The sequence below is a fragment of the Gorilla gorilla genome, chromosome 15 (assembly GCF_029281585.2).
Source record: "Gorilla gorilla gorilla isolate KB3781 chromosome 15, NHGRI_mGorGor1-v2.1_pri, whole genome shotgun sequence".
NCBI classification, from domain to species: domain Eukaryota; kingdom Metazoa; phylum Chordata; class Mammalia; order Primates; family Hominidae; genus Gorilla; species Gorilla gorilla.
The window spans coordinates 76,506,915-76,529,131 of record NC_073239.2 but is presented as its reverse complement, the minus strand read 5'-3'; the positions used below and the strand labels follow the sequence as shown (position 1 = coordinate 76,529,131).

General features: G+C 39.2%; 1 protein-coding gene across 8 annotated transcripts in view; it reads left to right on the top strand.

Moving 5' to 3' along the window:
* Nucleotides 1-22,217, top strand: part of CCDC175 (coiled-coil domain containing 175) — a 72,250-nt gene that overhangs the window by 3,627 nt on the left and 46,406 nt on the right. For 7 of the 8 annotated variants that reach the window (XR_008671492.2, XM_055361934.2, XM_055361933.2 and 4 more), the window contains exons 3-8: nt 391-502; nt 4,844-4,979; nt 7,954-8,182; nt 9,369-9,491; nt 11,998-12,107; nt 21,802-21,883. Coding sequence is in view for 7 of the 8 variants with exons in the window: in XM_055361934.2 (XP_055217909.1) it covers nt 391-502; nt 4,844-4,979; nt 7,954-8,182; nt 9,369-9,491; nt 11,998-12,107; nt 21,802-21,883 (792 nt within the window). In the remaining variant the exon portion in view is untranslated. The remainder of the gene's footprint in view (nt 1-390; nt 503-4,843; nt 4,980-7,953; nt 8,183-9,368; nt 9,492-11,997; nt 12,108-21,801; nt 21,884-22,217) is intronic. The other variant, XM_055361935.2, reaches the window with a different exon arrangement.

The window sequence follows — 22,217 nt, the reverse complement described above, 5'->3', positions numbered from 1 at the left end:
GTGTATGAGAAAACCATTTTTTTATACCTAAGCATATTTTTATAGGCAATTTCCATATTTTAATAAGTAGCTTTCTTTCTCAATATTACCATTTTTGTTAGTCTTTCCTTTTAAATGGATTGAAACTGCATATAAGAAACAGATACTCATAAAGAAAAGATAATTTCTCAGTAGAATAAAATCAATAGAAATTAAGAGATAAACTAACAGACACCTTAAATAGTGATTGTAGATACTTTTCCCAGTTTCTGTTCCAAATAAAAATAATGGCAGAAGATATTTAGTGAAATTATATTTTGACCCCTGAAAACATTTGTAGGGCATTGTTTAGGAAATCAATCTTACTATTTTAGTGTCTTAACTTTTTTAAAATGTAATTTAAATTTTCAGGAAGAAATGAGAAAAGCCACAATCGATCTTTTGGAGATTGAAAGCATGGAACTCAACAAACTATACTATCTATTGGAAACTCTTCCCAATAGCATTAAGAGGGAATTGGAAGGTACTTTTGAGGTTATCAATTCTAGAAATTTAGTTGATCTTATAATAGAATGAAGTACTTTCAACAAGATAAGTTTCATAGTTATTGCTCATGTAATATAGAGCTAGAAAGCATACATGACACAAACACAGTAAGGTCCGTAATAATTTTCTTTTATATTTTAAGTGGAAATAGCATATATAACACTTGAATTTATATAATTTGGTTTCTAAATAGACTATAGATAAATGGATCAGCCCATTCCAAATTGGTATTTATCCAATTAAATTAGGCAACTTGGCTGGCCTAAACCATCATCCTACTTTCTGTCTCTGAGTTTTGGCTACTCTGGGTACCTCATATAAGTAATATCATACAGTATTTGTCCTCATGACCGGCTTCCTTCACTTAGCATAATATCCTCAAGGTTCATTCATACTGTTGTATGTGTCAGAACTGCCTTTCTTTTTAAGGCTGAATAATATTCCATTGTTGGTATCTATCACATTTCCTTATCCATTCATCTGCAAATTGTCAGTTGGGTTGCTCTCATCTTTTAGCTGTTGTGAATAATGCTGTTATGAACATGGTATCCAAATGCAGGTTGAGCATCCCTTATCCAAAACAGTTGTGACTGGAAGTGTTTCCAATTTCTGATTTTTTTTTAATTTGGAATATTTACATTATACTTTCCAGTTGAACATCCCTAATCCATAAATCTGAAATGCTTCATTGAGCATTTCCTTTGATCATAATGTAGGTGCTCAAAAGGTTTGGGGTTTTGGAGCATTTCCAAAATTATGCTCAAAGGAAATGTTCTTTGGAGCATTTCAGTTTTCAGATTTTTGGATTAGGGATACTCCACCTGTATCCAAGTGCCTGCTTTCAATTTTTTTTGTATATTTATGCATAAGCAGAATTGCTAGATTGTATTGTACATTAAATTTTTTTTTTTACTGGGGTCAGATCTTACAGAGTCATATATTCAATATTTTGGAGATCTGCCTTGCTGTTTTCAACAGTGGCTGCACCATTTTATGTTTCCACCAACAATGCACAAGGGTTCCAGTATCTCTACATCCTTGCCAGTACTTGTTATTTTCCAGATTGTTTTGTTTTTGTTTTATCTGGTCATTATCCAAATGGCTGTGAAGTGGTATCTTATTGTGATTTGATTTGCATTTCCCCAGTGATTAGAGATGTTGAGCTTCTTTTTGTCTGCTCATTGGCCATTTGGTGCATCTTCTTTGGAGAAATGTCTACTCAGGTCCTTTATCCATCTTTTAATCAGGTTCTTTTTTGTTGTTGTTGAGTTGTAGGAGTTCTTTATGTATTCTGAATGTTAACCGCTGATTAGATATATGATTTGCAAATTTTTTTCCCATTCCGTGGGTTGCCTTTTCACTCTGTTGATAGTGACATTTGAAGCACAAAAGTTTTAAATTTTGATGCAGTCAAGAAATCATTCCCAAATTCAATGCCATGAAGGTTTTCCCTATGTTTTCTTCTAAGAGTGTTACAGTTTAAGCTCTTATGTTTAGGTCTTCGATCTCTTTTTTTTTTTTTTTTTTTTTTAGGTAAATTCCATATTTGGGGTAAGGGTCAAACTTTATTTCTCCAGAAGCCAGGAATGTTGTTGGCTGAGTTCTTCTCCAGGAATTACCTTCAACAAAAAAGAGAAGGGGCCAGGCAAGGTGGCTCACGCCTGTAATCCCAGCACTTTGGGAGGCTGAGGCAGGTGGATCACAAGGTCAGGAGTTTGAGACCAGCCTGGCCAACATAGTGAAACCCCATCTCTACTAAAAATACAAAAAACAATTAGCCAGGCGTGGTGGCGCATGCCTGTAGTCCCAGCTACTCAGGAGGCTGAGGCAGAATTGCTTGAACCCAGGAGGCAGAGGTTGCAGTGAGCCAAGATTGCGCCACTGCAGTCCAGCTTGGGTGACAGAGCGAGACTTCGTCTCAAAACAAAAACAAACAAACAAAAACAAAAGAGAGAAGCTTAATTCCAAGTTATGTTCTCTCCCCAGTGCCTGCCACCCGCATTCATGATTGGTCACTATGAGGGTACAAAGGTCTGGCTCCCTTGCCTCAATGTAGAACAACTCCAGAGCATCATCATAGCTCCAAAGCTCATCACAGTTTAACCTCCTCCTCTGCCCAGCTTTTTATTTCCTCCAAAGAGATGTTCCTCAGAGCACTACCCAATAAATGCTCTACAAACACATTTTATAATCTGTTTCCCAGAGAGCCCAACCTAAAAAGAGTGGTCTTAATAAGTAAAAAAAAAAAAAAAAAAAAAAAAGGTAGATTTTCCAGTTAGCCATTTATTGCCTCTACTTTGTGATAAGGAAGCCGGACCCTGTAAATTTTCCCCTTTACCAGTTGGCACAATGTTCAGCTTTGTCAGCAGAGGGCATAGGAGGGATATGGAGGAGGAAGGGCTTCTCTTCCTGATTCCAGTGTGCTCAGCTTGGCTGACTCTTGCAGTGTGTGCAACTTCTCCAGGCCGTGGTCCTGCAGCATCCAGCAGTCCACAGTGCCCAGCAGCTTCCACCAGTACCCCTTGGGTAGCTTCAGCCACCAATGAGGCACCTCTCCATGAAGAGGTTCTCTGGCACCCCCTTGGGTAGTTTTGCAGTGAGTTCTGAAGCATGGCACCTCTCTGGGGGCAGGTACCCCTAACACCCCCAGAGAGCAGATTTCCAGCAAGTTCCATCAGCCCAGCATTTCATGAACTTCTTTACCATCTGATGAGACGCAGCCTCTCTAATGAGGCCTAGCTCCCAGGTCTCCAGGTGCTGTTTCCTCGAGCACCGTATCTCAGCCCTAGGGATGGTGGCTACTCCTTAGGTCTGCTATTTCTGAATGCTTTCAAGTTCTCTTCACTTCTTACCACCCATTCCCTAATCCTCTAATTACTCTAATCCTCTGTTTATTCTATTAAACTTTCCGTTTTCAATTTACTGTGAGATTTCTATCTCCTAATTGGACCCTGACTGATAGAGTGGGTTTAAAACAATATGCTTGGTGTTAGTCTAGTTTGCCAGGGACAATACAACAAACTATACAAGCAGGGAAAGAAAATCAGATTTAGAAGAATCTACACCAAAGGTAGAATTAAGAGTGTTTTTCTTTTTCTTTGTTTGCTGCTCTTTAGTTTCTAGATTGGGTTGCTTTTATAATCAGAAAAACATATTTTAGAAAGGGGAAAATACCATAATAGCTTATAAGGTCCTTGATACATGCTAAATGCTTAACCATGCAAATTTAGTTAGTTGGCCTTATGTCGTAAGTCCTTGCTACTCAAAGTGTGGTCTTTGGTTCAGCAGCATAAGCAACATGTAAGAGCTTGTGAGAAAATACAGAATCTCTGGGCCCACCCTAGACCCACTGTATCAGAAGCTGCATTTTAAGAAGATCTCCGGATGATGTATGTGCGTATTTGAGACACAGAGTTTGAGAAGGCCTGCTGCAACAAGCAATTTAACTAGTAGCCTAGAAAAAAAATGTCCTAGCTCTCTCAGGAGAGCTACCAGCTAGTTTCTAGGGAGTTTGCTGTGTAGAAATGAGTAGTCCAGCACCTTCCTAAACAGCAGTGTTCAAAAATTCATGCGTATTGACCATCTGTCATGCACTGAGATAATCCTTTGAAGTCATATGTGATTACACTGACTTATTATTTATGGATGAATAATTATTTCTTTAATACATTGGGTTCCCCCAAAAAGCAGAGCCTGAGGCAATGGCTTTTGCATCATTATTTTATTAGGGAGTATAATCCAAAGAGGAGGATGGGATAAGGAGACCAAAACAGAGGTCAAGGGAGAGCCAATATGGGGTGGATTATGATGTTGGCTGCTGCTAACTAAAACTAATTAATTATGAGAAGAAGCCCCCAAGACCCAGTGTTACTTCTTCTCAGGACTATCTATCAGTGCGAGAGAGGGAGAAATATTTATGCACCAGCTCCTGTCTATCACTGGTCTGATGCTTGCCCTACCTCTTGTACTTCTGGGTTATACATGCATGGGTGTGGGTGCATAAAGAAGCCCCATGTAGAAGTTGCAGAAGTCCTAGGCAGGAGGTGAGAAGTGCATGGAACGGGCGGGAATCAGGCACTATCAGACTGCACCTGTCTGAAATTGATCCAAGCCCACAGAAAGCTGGTTACCAAAGCAGCAGCAGAAATAAGAGAAATAATTAGTAGGTAAGATTGAGAGGGACCAAGGGAGTAAGAAGTGCTTGATAAAAAACATTATTAAAAGAATATTTCAAAGAAAGACTTTTTTGCATGAAAGTCAGTATCTACAATTGTGCTTTTCCTCAAATAATGTAGTAATATTTCCACTTACTTTGAAGAATGTGTCCGAGACGCTCGCAGATTAAATCTTTTTGAGATAAATACAATAAAAATGAGAATTACAAGGACAGAGAATGAAATAGAGCTTCTGAAGAAGAAAATAACTGACCTGACAAAATATAATGAAGCTCTGGGGTAGGTATTCTTATATTCAGTATTTGAGGGAGCAGGGGTCTGAGGCTGGAGTGGGAAAAATTGTTGGGAGGGGTTTACTCTCTGATCTGAACTGTGGCAGGGCAAGTTGAGAGGTGAAGATGGGTTGTAGGAGATGGCCCAGGCTGATGGGGTAGGGAAGGTGGTGGCTACGGAGGACTGAGGAGGAGAGCAGAAAATCTTCAACCACAGCAGCCAGGAGGCCTGTAATATTTCAGAGGCAATCCAGCTTCCTAGCAGCAACTACTGTTTGTAAATCACACACTACCTCTAATGCTACATCCAAAGGTAGACACACAATGGGTTTAGTTTCCATTTTTGTAGAATTAAGTTTACAAACCCCCACCACCAAAGTAAGAAATCTTGCAGGGATTATATTGTAAATCTAATGTCAAACCAGACCTATTGTATCTAGTTCAGTTCATTGAAGATATTTAGTCATATTTGTAATCCACTGAAGGACTGAGGATGAGGCTGGTTCCCAGGACAGGGTTCCAGATTGTGTCTGTAATTAAATGAGATAATATATGAAACTGCCTATAGCTCAAGATCTGACACCTCTTAGTGAGCCTCATTTTCTCCATCTGTGAAATGGGGATCACAACTCTTAACTTTGCTAGCTCATGAAAGGAAGAGATATATTCTGAAAGATAGGACCCCTTAAAGAATTACCCCTATGAGAAAATTTGATAAATTTTAATAAATATCATAAATATCAGCATGTTAGTTTCCAGAGTGAGAAATGTTCACAAAGAGCCCTTATCATAGGGGAAAAAAAGTCTTCTTGGGAAGCCAAAATAATCAGAGGGTTGCCTGGTGTCCCAGATAATAAACATCAGAAATCAGCTAGAGACCTCAAGACCCAGGGACATGGATCCCAAACCAGGCTCTCAGAACACCTGTGCTGGGAGATGCTCCACAAAAGAGAAAGTTCATGATTACATAAGTTTGAGAAATACCACATACTCTAATCCCTGTTGGGGATTCACAATACAGATTTGTGCGTGGTGCGTGCTAGCCACCATGGCCAGAGCCTGCTACATAAACTAGACTATTCCTAAACTAATAGCAAGAAAAATAATACCCAGGCTAGATATTTATATCAACCGGTCAGCAACATCACATTCCTGTAAACCAGTGATTCTCAAACTTGAGCTTGCATCAGAATCACCTGGAGGGCTTGTTAAAACACAAATTACTGGGACTTGCTTCCAAAATTGCTGATTTAACAGATCTGGGAGGAGTGCGGTGGGGATAAGAATTTGCATTCCTGACAGATGATGCTGCTGCTGCTGGTCCTGACCACACTGGGAGAACCACTGCTCTAGACAAATCTTTACGGAAAGGCAATAACAAACAGAAGGTGGTGGCAGGTGTGTTGGCATCATCAAGCTACAATCATTTGTTGCATCATTTTTTCAAAGAGAAATGCATATCAAAGTGTTCACAGACTGTGACAGTTGGTGGGTATGTCTCCTGTCCTGGGCAAATTTCAAAAACTAGATAGAGACAGAGCAGATGTTTGAATGTGTTTTCCTGAGGCTCCACACTGTGTGAGTGTTCTTTTCTTCTCAGCCCATCACAACACACCTAGTGAGGTTTTTTGATTTCACTTATTTTGCTTTGTTTCCCCGAGGCTCCAGTCCTCAAGTTGATTCATTCTTAGAAGGCTTCCTCTGCTGCATCCACAAAGCACCCATTATCTGACCACCTACTGAGCCTCTCACCTAGACTTCTTTTTATTGCATTTCTTTTGTGGAGTTTGACCTCTGAAAGCAAACTTCCCAGCAGCCTGCTTTTATTTTCCTGAGCCTTCAAACACAATTCCTCTGAAACTCACTAGCCTTGAGGACTAGCAAAAGGAAAAGGGTCTTTACATTGCAGGAGCTTTTAAAAAGGAAAATAGAGAAATGGCACCGATTGTCCCTTTTGTAAACCTTTTGTTGTTAGCCTCGGGTTAGACAAAATCTTAAGGTCTTCCTCAGACAATATTAAGGTCTTCCTTAGATGGACGCCGCCCAGCAATGGATGGGTGAGGTTAATGACGCCTATTGAGCTCAGAGTTGGCTACAGCTGGGAGAAGGTAAGAGGGCTCAAATTAGGTTTCAGGCATCCTCCAAACAGTAAAGATAGACTCTTTTCTTTCCCTAGTTTCTATCCAGAGGAAGGTGAGCTTTCTGTTGGGCCCTGCCTGCAGGGCTATAGCATCCAGGGTGGCTGGAGATGTGATGAGATTTCTCTTTCTTTAGCTTAACAGCCTATCTCAGGATGATAAGATAGACATGATGACAATACATATCAAAACACTCATCTGGCCAGATCCCATTCAGATCCTGTTCAAAATTACTTTTGAGTCATTGTATACTTTAACCCAAAATACCCTGTGGTCACTACCTGGCATCTGGGGACGGGTGGGGCGAAGCAAGGCCACGTGACATTCGAAAGTGGTAAAAGTTGCAAAGTTGATGCTTGTTTTGTGTTTCCTTCTGTCCTTATCTCAAACAATTTTTTTTTTTTTTTAATTTCAGACAGAGATTCACTCTGTCACTCAGGCTAGAGTGCAGTGGCATGATCTCGGCTCACTGCAACCTCTGCCTCCCAGGTTCAAGCAATTATCCTGCCTCAGCCTCCCGAGTAGCCGGGATTACAGGAGCACGCCACCATCCCCGGCTAATTTTTGTATTTTTAGTAGAGACAGGGTTTCACCATGTTGGCCAGGCTGGAATCTAACTCGTGACCTCTTAGGTGATTTGCCCACCTCAGCCTCCCAAAGTGCTAGGATTACAGGCATGAGCCACTGCACCTGGCCTTCAACCAAGTTTAGACAATCATAAACACAGTCATAAAATAAGTATTCCTTACACTTTTCCTCTTGCTGAGGGCTCATCTCACCACACAGACTATTCCTTTCTTAGGAGCTGCGCTTCTTACTCTGTGAGCAATTCTTTCCTCCCAGGGAGAAGCAGGAAGAGCTAGCAAGGAAGCATGCAAGGTTTGTCCTGTCACTCAACCAAACTATGGAGAAAAAAGCCACCACCACTGTTTACATAAATGAGACTTATACCAAAATAAACTTGAAGAGAGAAGACATAGCATTGCAAAAAAAATGTATTCAAGAGGCAGAGGAGCTAATGGAAAAAGAAAGGGCAGAATATCTAATAAGAAAACAAGAGTTGACTGCACAGGTAAGTGGCATGATTTATTCTTTAAAATACAATAATGTATAGAATCTGGAGCAGGAAATGGGAAATAATTTATTTGTCCTCAAGGCTGGCAAGCAGCCTCTGTGGTATCTTCTGTGAACACACTGGGAAAACGGGATGAGCGAGAGACTCAAGGACACTTCTGCTCTTGGGGAAGACATTTGATTGGTAGCAGCATCTCAGTTCATGGGTAAGAATATAAGTGACAGGATTTGTAACACTGGGGTGTCCCCTTGCTTATATGCTGCCATATAGGGACAAGGAATAGGCTACCATCTTATCCAGTTGCCTTTGATAACCCTGAGACTGTGTCTGTATGGACAGGACTAGGGTATTCAGATAGGGCACCAGCCCAGCCCTGCTGTTCCTGATAAATGAATCAGAGAGAGCAGCAGCATGCAGTGGGGCCAGGCAGAACTGAGGGCCTTAAAGAGAAAACAATGTTTCAAGAGCAGCAAATTTGTGAGGGTGGGGCAGGGATAACTACTGCATCTTTTTCTGCCACTGCAGGAGCTGAACTGCCTGCTGTGCCATGTTAATTAAAATTCAGCATCAGATCGGTTATGATTGTTTCTTCCTTGTTCTGCTCTGGTTGACTGGGGGAGAGGTGGTTTTGATAAGAGGGTGACATCGTTCATTAGGGTCTAACAAGTGGCACTGTGATAAAATGGTAAGAAGTTTTCCAGGATTACAAGCTGCTCTGTCTTTGATGATTTTGTTTACTCTGTGTTTAGCTGGTTTTATTTCCCATTAAATAATGTGAATTTAGATTCTCAGATAATTTCTTCAATCCTTCCTTCGACTCTTCTTGTTTGCTTAGTACGTTGTAAATCCGGTCACCACTGCTGTGGTGATTTACTATTAAATCACTACCGTGGCAATTACTTTTATAATTAGTTATTAACAATCATTGTTATTATTGCTCTTACAAATTTACTATTTCAATATTCAATAATTACAGTTTGGCCTTTGTGGCTCGTGCTTTTTCCTGTGATACTGCAAAATAAGGAAACCCTGGTTTTTAGGTTTATTTTTTACTTATTACTATACTTGAATATGTTATACTTAGATTAAATATGAATTAGGTTGACACTGTTTTTAAAAGATTTTCTAAACTTTGTTGTGCTAATAGGCTTTTTAAATTGGTTTCTTATGCTTGTCACTATAGATTAATGAATTTGAAAATACCCGTGAAGTAAAGAGAATGGAGACTTATCAAAAGAAGAAAGAATTGGATAAATTACAAACTAAAATGTCAAAAATAAAAGAAACAGTTACTGTTTCCGCAGCGGTAAGAAAGAATAAGCTATATATATTTTTAAGCCTTATCTAGGCACCTCAATAAAAAAGGAGTTGATTGTAATTCATCTTCATGTCATGCTGAGAGGATGTTTTCTGCACGTTAACATTTTCTGACACTTTCTTTAAAGCGTTATGGTGCAATTGTGGTTTCCTCTTCAGGAATATGATGGGAAGAAGGAAATGTGGAATGCCTTAGATACAAACTGCATTTGATGGGCCAAAATACTGTTAAAATATTGATTTAAAAAAATATACAGAACTAACCAAATGTATTGATACATATAACATTTCCATGAGATTGCTTCATTTTGTATAACAAAATGAATAACCATGGGCTGAGTCCTTAATTCTGAATGTGGAATAATAGAACAGAGTTTAGGCTCTCTATTGAGCACAGCATTAATATGTAAAGGAGACCATTTGTCTATTTAAATTAGAAAATACATCAGAGCTCTGTACTTCTGTCAAAAAAATTGTGATAACATTTACTGAAAGGCAACACTGTGGTAAGTATTTTGTGAGGATTATCTTTATTTTAAAGATAAGAAAACATAAGCTTATGGAGGTGACTATAATAGAAGTGGTTAATGTAAATATTACTTCTATGTTAATTAAAACAGAAATGCCTGCTAACTTCTTATCACAATTAATTGAACTAATGAATCTTTAGTGTATTTTTTCTATGTGTCTTGAAAAATCACATGCAAACCTATACTGGTACAACAGTAAAACTGAATATTTTATATGGGGTGGTTCTGCTCATTTTAATTACAATATATCTATTATGATATCCAATTACAAAGCATTAATAAAATGAAAATTTTCTCCCAAATATGTGCATTTAAAAAATCATTATCTGTTTTTAAATTTCAACATAGTAAGGAAGCACTAAGCCTATAGGAAAATAGAAAGGCTATATAAAACATATTCTATCTGCATGCCCACGCTCATATTTCCAGTTTTGGCCTCATAAATCATAAATCGAGTGCACCACCAACTAGCTTGGGAAAATGAAATATGTCTTCCTTAGCCTGTACTCCGAAGATCTCTAAGCCCAAATTATTTTGAAGGCGGCAGGAATAAATTTGCCTCCGGGTCCTTCCCCACTTCCCACAATCCAGCCTGCCCACCTTCCTACCCCTCCATCAGTAGAGAATAGTTTTGGAAGCACAAACTTGAGTCTCACACAGAGCTGCATTCAAATCTTAGTTCTACAAACCTTTAGTTTCCTCATCTATAAAATGGAAGTATTAATATTGCCTACTGCAGAGCGTTTTTGTAAAGATTAAATGAGGTCATGCCTATTAAGTGCATTATATTTGGTAGTTTGTTGCCGTTGTTGTTGGCTGAGGTTTGAAAACAGTATTTTGGCTATAGACTGAGACCACAAGGAATTTCAGATTAACTCTCACATGGGACGTCTCTGCAGCCAGGTAACATTGATATGTTGTTGGCAGAAAAAATAATAGCATGTGACCCTTAAGGCAGCCTACCTGTCCAGGCAAGGAGGACTGAGGACTAAAGATAACAGATGTCAGGCCTATCAGGCCTTCAGCATGTATCCCTAATTCTGATGATTGATCAGAGGCCTCTCAACATTTAGCTCATTCTGATGGTAGTTCTACGACTCCAGTTAGCTCTGGAACTAGCTATGGGTGCTCTAGAGAAAGAAACCATTTTGAGTAGCTTTTACCCACCTCTCTCACCTGGCGTGGCTGAGAGTGCCTCTATTCTCCCCACAGGTGTATCTCTGATCCCACATTGCTGTCCAGGGTTAGATGGCATTAAATATTATGTCCGTGGTAATTTTCTGTTGGAGAGAAGAGGAGTTTGTTTGATCAGCCTTGTCTAAGCTCCATTGTCCCTCACAAGCTGAAATGCAAACCCAAGGCTGAATAAGTTAGACTTTCCTTTTCTTGATCCCAAAATTGCATTGCAAAAATGTCTGTTTCATTATGAATTTTCTCCATCAATTTTTCCTTCCTGTAAATCATAACATTTTTTCACAGTATCCAATTATTCCATTTCCTAAATTTAGATTAAATATTAAGAAATAAAAATTCTTTTCAGCACAAACATAGATATCAAGGGAGACAAAAGACCCAATTTGTTTTGACTTTTTAAAATAATACTCATTTTGGTATCCTGGGATGATAAATGAAGATGATTGTGACAATATGGATTTGTTTAATTTTTTTAAGTGTTAGACAAAGTTAATTCTTGTCTCAAAAGTTTGTAAAAACAGTTTTCACATTCTCACTGCTGTATTTAGCCATCTTCCCCTCTAAATTTTGTTTTTTTCTGATGATTTCAGAATTATTTGTGTCCAAGTTTATTTTATAGAGAAACAATTATAATGATTGCTTTTTTTCCTTGAAGTACACTCCTAATGTAAAAGTTGAATGAGTAATTCATGAATATTGAGTGGAATTGAACTGCTGTTATGAATCACTTGGTGATGATTGGATGCCATATTTTTGTTTAATTTTTAATAGGTTCTTAGTGATCACAATTTAGAGATAGCACGACTACACGAATCAATAAGGTATTGGGAACAACAGGTCAGTGAGCTAAAGAAAGCCCTTGCAATTCTGGAGGCGAAACTGTAAGTGTAATGCTTTATTTTTACTGAAATGTTTCGAGATATGTTAATATGATATAATATAGCTAATATGCTATGTTTTCATTTTTAAAAACATATCTTTAATTTGACATGAAAATTATATTCTCTTAGTTTACTAAAATATATGTGAAAGCTTTATAGAGTCACCTTTTCATTGTGAAATTAGCTGATGATCAAGAGAAAAAATTAAAGACGCTGTCAGCTTGGGGAAAGGAAAGGACTCTTTGGAATGTATATATTATTCTCATTTCAGTTCCGAACTCCCTATAAACAAAAATGCCCATGGGGGACGGCATTAGTGGGACATATCATAGGCTACAACCCATCTACCCATGCTGTTAGAGTTGTTCTTACTCAAAGGATACTTGCCAAACTTCCTGAGAAAATACAGGGAAGCCTCAGGGCAAAAACTGCTACACGTGGGACTGGAACCAGAAACTGAAGGAGGTCTTCCATCCATCCAAAGCCTCAGTCTGTGCTTCATTTTGTGAAAGTGTTTTACTCCTCTCTTTATCTGCACACAGTATTCTCTTCTTGGTGAGCACATGGCAATGTCTGGCTATGCCAAATCCTCCGAATTGACCTGGCACAGGTCCAACAATCTTTAAAGATTGGTCAACACACTCTCTCCCCCGAAAATCCCCAGATTTCATATCAGAATGTGTTTGGCTCAGCTTTGGTTCCTGATCCAATCAGCTCTGCACAAGAAGATGGAGTCTTATAACATGGCTTCCGGGGACTACTCCAGTGGTTCACTGACAGTTTAAGAAACAAATTGTGGACTGAGCAGATTCCCAAAAGACAAGTAACCTCACATGTAGAATCTTGTTATAACATGGCTCATTTCTATATATATTTGAATATATTGTAATTAAAATTATAACAGGTCTTTCAAAACAGAATTTGTAGAGTACAGTGCTGATCTACCATCATCAGTTCATAAAACAGGCAATAATCTTTATCTTCAGTATCAGATTAAAAAATAAGAAAGCTCAATTAATACAACTAAAACTCAAAAAAACTCTTTTATTTTGTGATTGAATAGTATTAGTTTACATATATTTTGAAGAAAAACTAGACAAAAAAGTCATAGCGAAAGATATGGATTACCTCAAATTATTTCTAGCTGTTATGAATAAAAACCTCACTACGTTGATGAAGTTTTATTTATAAGCAGTCTTCATGTTAGCTAACGTGTGAGGATTTATTGATCTTCCATTTGTAATGATTTATCATTATCTATAATCCCAGCTTTTTAAGAGTTTGGATTCATGTAGAATCTCACCAAAGAAAAGTGCTTTATATTAATGTGGTGGTTGAGGATATAAGTGATTCTCCTTTTTATTCAAAAAATTTGCTCTTTCTTCTTTATTACCTGGAAAATTAAAAGAAAGTTCCTTGTATTCTTTCTATTTTCTTCCTTAGCTGTTTCCTCTGTCTGTGAAGATAGGGAGAGGCAACCTAGTTCCCGCTTGGTGGATTTGAAGAATCAGTGCTGTTTTATAAGATTTCTATAAGAAATTATACAAGAAACTAAAATAATTTGCACGACACATTTTCCTATCAATCCTTAACCCTTCATTTTCCTTCATTAAATCTTTAAATTGCAAGCTGGTTAATAGCCTTGTTACCTATTTTGAATTCAAAATACTGAGGAAAACAAAATCACTCAACCATAAGTTTAAATTCCATGGGCGTTTGGACAAATAAGAGTAACTCAAATGCTCCATAGATCGAAAGGAGGCACTGCAGTTTGATCCTTGTTCTTTCTTATCATTGATATCCAGTGTGATTACACAGATAAAGGTGAATCCAATGCCTACCTTTCTAAATCGCTATGGTGTTTCTTTGGCATTCAACTGGTTTTCAGCACATGAGAAATGTGAAAGTTAAATGTTGTATATTAATGACATCCAATATGTGGCCTAGAGTATATCCTTGCCATTAAAGTGTATGAGGTTATGGAGACTATAGTTGCTTTTTTGCGCTAACATGGTTTCAGAATTGCCACGGTTACTAATGGCTTCCATCCTGTTAAACTTTAGTGGTCTAGTCAATTCCTGAAAGTTCTCAAATTCATAATAGAATTTGACAGTTTATCACTTCCACCTTCTTGTACTTCCTTCACTTAGCTTCCTAAATATCATGTTTTCTTATTTCACTGATCACACTGGCTGCTGCTTTTTAGGATCCTTTACTTGTTCCAATTCTTTTTTACGACTCTAAATTTCAAGTTCTCAGTCCTTCACTATTCTCTGCTCATACCCTCCCAATGTGATTTTATTCAGTCTCGTGGCTTTAAATACTTTCTTTACCTCAATGACTTGAGCTCTAAATGCAGATACTGTACACCTTACTTGACCTCTCCACTTGGAAGATGTCTATTATATATCTGTCTTATATATATATATAACATGTCCTGAACAGACTCTTGATTTCTCACCTTCCTGAAACAGCTCTTCCCACAGTCTTCCATTATCAGTTAATGTGGCACCACCATTTACCTAGTTAGTCCAGCCAAAAGCCCAGGGGCCATCTACCATTTCTGCTTTCCTCACTACCCAACCCTGACTCAACTCTTACTCCAGCCAAATCCAAAGTCACGTCCTATTGCCTTCATATTCAAAATATATGCTGAATATATCTATTTCTTACCACTGCCACCACTGTAGCTTTAGCCTGAACAGCCGTGATCTTTTCTGGATCACCACCAGAGCCTTCTACATGATCTTCCTCCACAGTTGTCTTTCTCCACAAAGTAACCAGAGTCATCCCTACAAGATGTCCATAGGTTCATGTTGCTCTTCTGCTTAAATAATCTTCCCCTGTTCCCTTCAGAATAAAATCTGAACTTCTAGCCTGACCTTAACACCCTACATGATCAAGTTCCAGTCTATGTCTCCAGCCTCACCATCCTTCTTCCTCGAACACACCAAGCTTTTTCCTGCCTCTGTCTTGACACCTGATGTTTCTTCCACCTGAAAAGCTCTTCCATCAGATCTTCATGTGGCTGGCTCTGTCTTAACATTCAAGTCTTTCACAGGTCATTCCAAAAAGGTCTTCCCTGACCACCTGTCTAGAGCTGCATTCTTGCTCCCAGGATCCTTTTATGGTTTATCCTACTTTGTGTTCTTTGGAGCACTTAATAGTATCTGAGATATATTACTTATTTTTTGATAACTTGCTTATCTCCTGATCCCTCCATGGAATGTAGTTTTCATGAGGGTAGGGACCTTGCATGTGCTGTATCCCTAGTACCTGAAACATATCTGGCAGCGTATGTGTTCAATAATTGCTTCTTAAGTGAAAGAATAAATAAATAAAATATTAATTCATCAGTTCAAAGGAGTATACATTTTTGCTTATTTTGATAAATATATACATAAATATGTTATATGGGGAGATGGGGACTGGAACTTTTTGATTTCATAAGTAAATATGACTTTTCTGGAAAGCATGTTCTTTTTTTTTTCTTTTTCTTTTTGTTTTTTATACTTTAAGTTCTAGAGTACATATGTACAACATGCAGGTTTGTTACATATGTATACATGTGCCATGTTGGTGTGCTGCACCCATTAACTCGTCATTTACATTAGGTATATCTCCTAATGCTATCCCTCCCCCCTCCCCCCACCCCACAACAGGCCCCGGTGTGTGAGGTTCCCCTTCCTGTGTCCATGTGTTCTCATTGTTCAATTCCCACCTATGAGTGAGAACATGGGATGTTTGGTTTTTTGTCCTTGCGATAGTTTGCTGAGAATGATGGTTTCCAGCTTCATCCATGTCCCTACAAAGGACATGAACTCATCCTTTTTTATGGCTGCATAGTATTCCATGGTGTATATGTGCCACATTTTCTTAATCCAGTCTATCATTGATGGACATTTGGGTTGGTTCCAAGTCTTTGCTATGGTGAATAGTGCCACAGTAAACATACGTGTGCATGTGTCTTTATAGCAGCATGATTTATAATCCTTTGGGTATATACCCAGTAATGGGGTGGCTGGGTCAAATGGTATTTCTAGTTCTAGATCCCTGAGCAGTCGCCACACTGTCTTCCACAATCATTGAACTAGTTTACAGTCCCACCAACAGTGTAAAGTGTTCCTATTTCTCCACATCCTCTCCAGCACCTGTTGTTTCCTGACTTTTTAATGATCACCATTCTAACTGGTGTGAGATGGTATCTCATTGTGGTTTTGATTTGCATTTCTCTGATGGCCAGTGATGATGAGCATTTTTTCACATGTTTTTTGGCTGCATAAATGTCCTCTTTTGAGAAGTGTCTGTTCATATCCTTCACCCACTTTTTGATGGTGTTGTTTGTTTTTTTCTTATAAATTTGTTTGAGTTCTTTGTAGATTCTGGATATTAGATAGCCCTTTGTCAGATGAGTAGATTGCAAAAATTTTCCCCCATTCTGTAGGTTGCCTGTTGACTCTGGTGGTAGTTTCTTTTGCTGTGCAGAAGCTCTTTAGTTTAATTAGATCCCATATGTCAATTTTGACTTTTGTTGCCATTGCTTCTGGTGTTTTGGACATGAAGTCCTTGCACATGCCTATGTGCTGAATGGTATTGCCTAGGTTTTCTTCTAGGGTTTTTATGGTTTTAGGTCTAAGACTTAAGTCTTTAATCCATCTTGAATTAATTTTTGTATAAGTTGTAAAGAAGGGATCCAGTTTCAGCTTTCTACATAAGGCTAGCCAGTTTTCCCAGCACCATTTATTAAATAGGGAATCCTTTCCCCATTTCCTCTTTTTGTCAGGTTCGTCAAAGATTAGATGGTTGTAGATGTGTAGTATTATTTCTGAGGGCTCTGTTCTGTTCCATTGGTCTACATCTCTGTTTTGGTACCAATACCATGCTGTTTTGGTTACTGTAGCCTTGTAGTATAGTTTGAAGTCAGGGAGCATGATGCCTCCAGCTTTGTTCTTTTGGCTTAGGATTGTCTTGGTGATGCGGGCTCTTTTTTGGTTCCATATGAACTTTAAAGTAGTTTTTTCCAATTCTGTGAAGAAAATCACTGGTAGCTTAATGGGGATGGCATTGAATCTATAAATTACCTTGGGCAGTATGGCCATTTTCATGATATTGATTCTACCTATCCATGAGCATGGAATGTTCTTCCATTTGTTTGTGTCCTCTTTTATTTCATTGAGCAGTGGTTTGTAGTTCTCTTTGAAGAGGTCCTTCACATCCCTTGTAAGTTGGATTCCTAGGTATTTTATTCTCTTTGAAGCAATTGTGAATGGGAGTTCACTCATGATTTGGCTCTCTGTTTGTCTGTTATTGGTATATAAGAATGCTTGTGATTTTTGCACATTGATTTTGTATCCTGAGACTTTGCTGAAGTTGCTTATCAGCTTAAGGAGATTTTGGGCTGAGACAGTGGGGTTTTCTAAATATACAATCATGTCATCTGCAAACAGGGGCAGTCTGACTTCCTCTTTTCCTAATTGAATACCCTTTATTTCTTTCTCCTGCCTGATTGCCCTGGCTAGAACTTCCAACACTATGTTGAATAGGAGTGGTGAGAGAGGTCATCCTTGTCATATGCCAGTTTTCAAAGGGAATGCTTCCAGTTTTTGCCCATTCACTATGATATCGGCTGTGGGTTTGTCATAAATAGCTCTTATTATTTTGAGATACGTCCCATCAATACCAAATTTATTGAGAGTTTTTAGCATTGGAGGGCTGTTGAATTTTGTCGAAGGCCTTTTCTGCATCTATTGAGATAGTCATGTGGCTTTTGCTTTGGTTCTGTTTATATGCTGGATTACGTTTATTGATTTGCATATCTTGAACCAGCCTTGAATCCCAGGGATGAAGCCCACTTGATCATGGTGGATAAGCTTTTTGATGTGCTGCTGGATTCGGTTTGCCAGTATTTTATTGAGGATTTTTGCATCAATGTTCATCAGGGATATTGGTCTAAAATTCTCTTTTTTTGTTGTGTCTCTCCCAGGCTTTGGTATCAGGATGATGCTGGCCTCATAGAATGAGTTAGGGAGGATTCCCTCTTTCTATTGATTAGAATAGTTTCAGAAGGAATGGTACCAGCTCCTCCTTGTACCTCTGGTAGAATTCGGCTGTGAATCCGTCTGATCCTGGACTTCTTTTGGTTGGTAAGCTGTTAATTATTGCCTCAGTTTCAGAGCCTGTTATTGGTCTATTCAGGGATTCAACTCCTTCCTGGTTTAGTCTTGGGAGGGTGTATGTGTCGAGGAATTTATCCATTTATTTTAGATTTTCTAGTTTATTTGCGTAGAGGTGTTTGTAGTATTCTCTGATGGTAGTTTGTATTTCTGTGGGATCGGTGGTGATATCCCCTTTATCATTTTTTATTGCGTCTATTTGATTCTTCTCTCTTTTCTTCTTTATTAATCTTGCTAGCGGTCTATCAATTTTGTTGATCTTTTCAAAAAACCAGCTCCTGGATTCATTGATTTTTTGAAGGGTTTTTTATGTCTCTATCTCCTTCAGTTCTGCTCTGATCTTAGTTATTTCTTGCCTTCTGCTAGCTTTTGAATGTGTTTGCTCTTGCTTCTCTAGTTCTTTTAATTGTGATGTTAGGGTGTCAATTTTAGATCTTTCCTGCTTTCTCTTGTGGGCATTTAGTGCTATAAACTTCCCTCTACATACTGCTTTAAATGTGTCCCAGAGATTCTGATATATTGTGTCTTTGTTCTCATTGGTTTCAAAGAACATCTTTATTTCTGCCTTCATTTCGTTGTGTACCCAGTAGTCATTCAGGAACAGGTTGTTCAGTTTCCATGTAGTTGAGCGGTTTTGAGTGAGTTTCTTAATCCTGACTTCTAGTTTGATTGCACTGTGGTCTGAGAGACAGTTTGTTATAATTTCTGTTCTTTTACATTTGCTGAAGATTGCTTTAGTTCCAACTATGTGGTCAATTTTGGAATAAGTGCGGTGTGGTGCTGAGAAGAATGTATATTCTGTTGATTTGGGGTGGAGAATTCTGTAGATGTCTATTAGGTTGGCTTGGTGCAGAGCTGAGTTCAATTCCTGGATATCCTTGTTAAGTTTCTGTCTCATTGATCTGTGTAATGTTGACAGTGGGGTGTTAAATTCTCCCATTGTTATTGTGTGGGAGTCTAAGTCTCTTTCCAGGTCTCTAAGGACTTGCTTTATGAATCTGGGTTCTCCTGTATTGGGTGCATATATATTTAGGATAGTTAGCCCTTCTTGTTGAACTGATCCCTTTACCATTATGTAATGGCCTTCTTTGTCTCTTTTGATCTTTGTTGGTTTAAAGTCTGTTTTATCAGAGACTAGGATTGCAACCCCTGCTTGTTTTTTGTTTTCCATTTGTTTGGTAGATCTTCCTCCATCCCTTTATTTTGAGCCTGTGTGTGTCTCTGCATGTGAGGTGGGTCTCCTGAATACAGCACACTGATGGGTCTTGACTTTTTATCCAATTCACCAGTCCGTGTCTTTTAATTGGAGCATTTAGCCCTTTTACATTTAAGGTTAATATTGATGTGTGTGAATTTGATCCTGTCATTATGATGTTAGCTGCTTATTTTGCTCGTTAGTTGATGCAGTTTCTTCCTAGCCTCGATGGTCTTTACAATTTGGCATGTTTTTACAGTGGCTGGTGCCGGTTCTTCCTTTCCGTGTTTAGTGCTTCCTTCAGGAGCTCTTGTAGGGCAGGCCTGGTGATGACAAAATCTCTCATCATTTGCTTGTCTGTAAAGGATTTTATTTCTCCTTCACTTATGAAGCTTAGTTTGGCTGGATATGAAATTCTGGGTTGAAAATTCTTTCCTTTAAGAATGTTGAATATTGGTCCCCACTCTCTTCTGGCTTGTAGAGTTTCTGCTGAGAGATCAGCTGTTAATCTGCTGGGCTTCCCTTTGTGGGTAACCCGACCTTTCTCTCTGGCTGCCCTTAACATTTTTTCCTTCATTTCAACTTTGGTGAATCTGACAATTATGTGTCTTGGAGTTGCTCTTCTGGAGGAGTATCTTTGTGGCGTTCTCTGTATTTCCTGAATTTGAATGTTGGCCTGCCTGGCTAGGTTGGGAGGTTCTCCTGAATAATTCCCTGCAGAGTGTTTTCCAACTTGGTTCCATTCTCCCTGTCACTTTCGGGTACACCAATCAGACGTAGATTTGGTCTTTTCACATAGTCCCATATTTCTTGGAGGCTTTGTTCATTTCTCTTTACTGTTTTTTCTCTAAACTTCTCTTCTCGCTTCATTTCATTCATTTGATCTTCAATCACTGATACCCTTTCTTCCAGTTGATGAAATCAGCTACTGAAGCTTGTGCGTTCGTCACGTAGTTCACGTGCCATGGTTTTCAGCTCCATGAGGTCATTTAAGGACTTCTCTACGCTGGTTATTCTAGTTAGCCATTCGTCTAATCTTTTTTCAAGGTTTTTAGCTTCTTTGTGATGAGTTCGAATTTCCTCCTTTAGCTCGGAGAAGTTTGATCATCTGTGGCCTTCTTCTCTCAACTCGTCAAAGTCATTCTCCATCCAGCTTTGTTCCATTGCTGGTGAGGAGCTGTGTTCTTTTGGAGGGGGGGGAGGTGCTCTGATTTTTAGAATTTTCAGCTTTTCTGCTCTGTTTTTTCTCCATCTTTGTGGTTTTATCTACGTTTGGTCTATGATGATGGTGACGTACAGATGGGGTTTTGGTGTGGATGTCCTTTCTGTTTTTTAGTTTTCCTTCTAACAGTTAGGACCCTCAGCTGCAGGTCTGTTGGAGTTTGCTGGAGGTCCACTCCAGACCCTGTTTGCCTGGGTGTCAGTAGCGGAGGCTGCAGAACAGTGAATATCGCTGAACAGCAAATGTTGCTGCCTGATCATTCCTCTGCAAGCTTCGTCTCAGAGGTGTACCCGGCTGTGTGAGGTGTCAGTCTGCCCCTACTGGGAGGTGCCTCCTGGATAGGCTACTCGGGGGTCAGGGACCCATTTGAGGAGGCAGTCTGTCTGTTCTCAGATCTCAAACTCCGTGCCGGGAGAACCACTACTCTCTTCAAAGCTGTCAGACATGGACGTTTAAATCTGCAGAGGTTTCTGCTGCCTTTTGTTCGTCTATGCCCTGCCCCCAGAGGTGGAGCCTACAGAGGCAGGCAGGCCTCCTTGAGCTGTGGTGGGCTCCACCCTGTTCCATCTTCCAGGCCGCTTTGTTTACCTATTCAAGCCTCGGCAATGGCGGGCGCCCCTCCCCCAGCCTCGCTGCTGCCTTGCAGTTGGATCTCAGCCTGCTGTGCTAGCAATGAGCGAGGCTCCATGGGTGTGGGACCCTCCGAACCAAGCGCGGGATATAATCTCCTGGTGTGCCGTTTGCTAAGACCCTTGGAAAAGTGCAGTATTAGGGTGGGAGTGACCCGATTTTCCAGGTGCTGTCTGTCATGGCTTGCCTTGGCTAGGAAAGGGAATTCCCTTACCCCTTGTGCTTCCTAGGTCAGGCGATGCCTCGCCCTGCTTCGGCTCTCACTCAGTGGGCTGCACCCACTGTCCTGCACCCACTGTCCAACATGCCCCAGTGAGATGAACCCGGTACTTCGGTTGGAAATGCAGAAATCACCCATCTTCTGTGTCACTCATGCTGGGAGCTGTATACTGCAGCTGTTCCTATTTGGCCATCTTGCCTTAGTATTCAAAAGTATATTCTTATATGAATCTGTTTGGCTTCCTTTGTTCATAGGTGTTTTTTCACAGATAACAAAGAAAAACTAGATGATATATCTAATGATGAAAAAAATGAATTCCTGAACAAGATAAAACAGGTGAGAAGGCAGAAGTCATTACTTTTACATTATAATTACATTTCATTTTTAGTTAATGTTTAAAATATGTGAGAAATATAGAATTTTTCAAAAGGATGTTTTTCATTGACCAATAATATGGTTGTTGGTAGTAATTTAAAAAGTTTTATCTCCTCCCAAAGTACTTTAATTATATTAAAGAGCAAAGGTTGTCCATATACAGAGGAACTGTTTTTTGGTAACTTTTCATGTGAGTATGGGTACATTAGGACTATCCATGATTAATGGATTAATGGATATTTTTGATGTGAATTATTTAGAAAGTTAGAATCTTCTTGCTGTTGTGTGCTGCGCC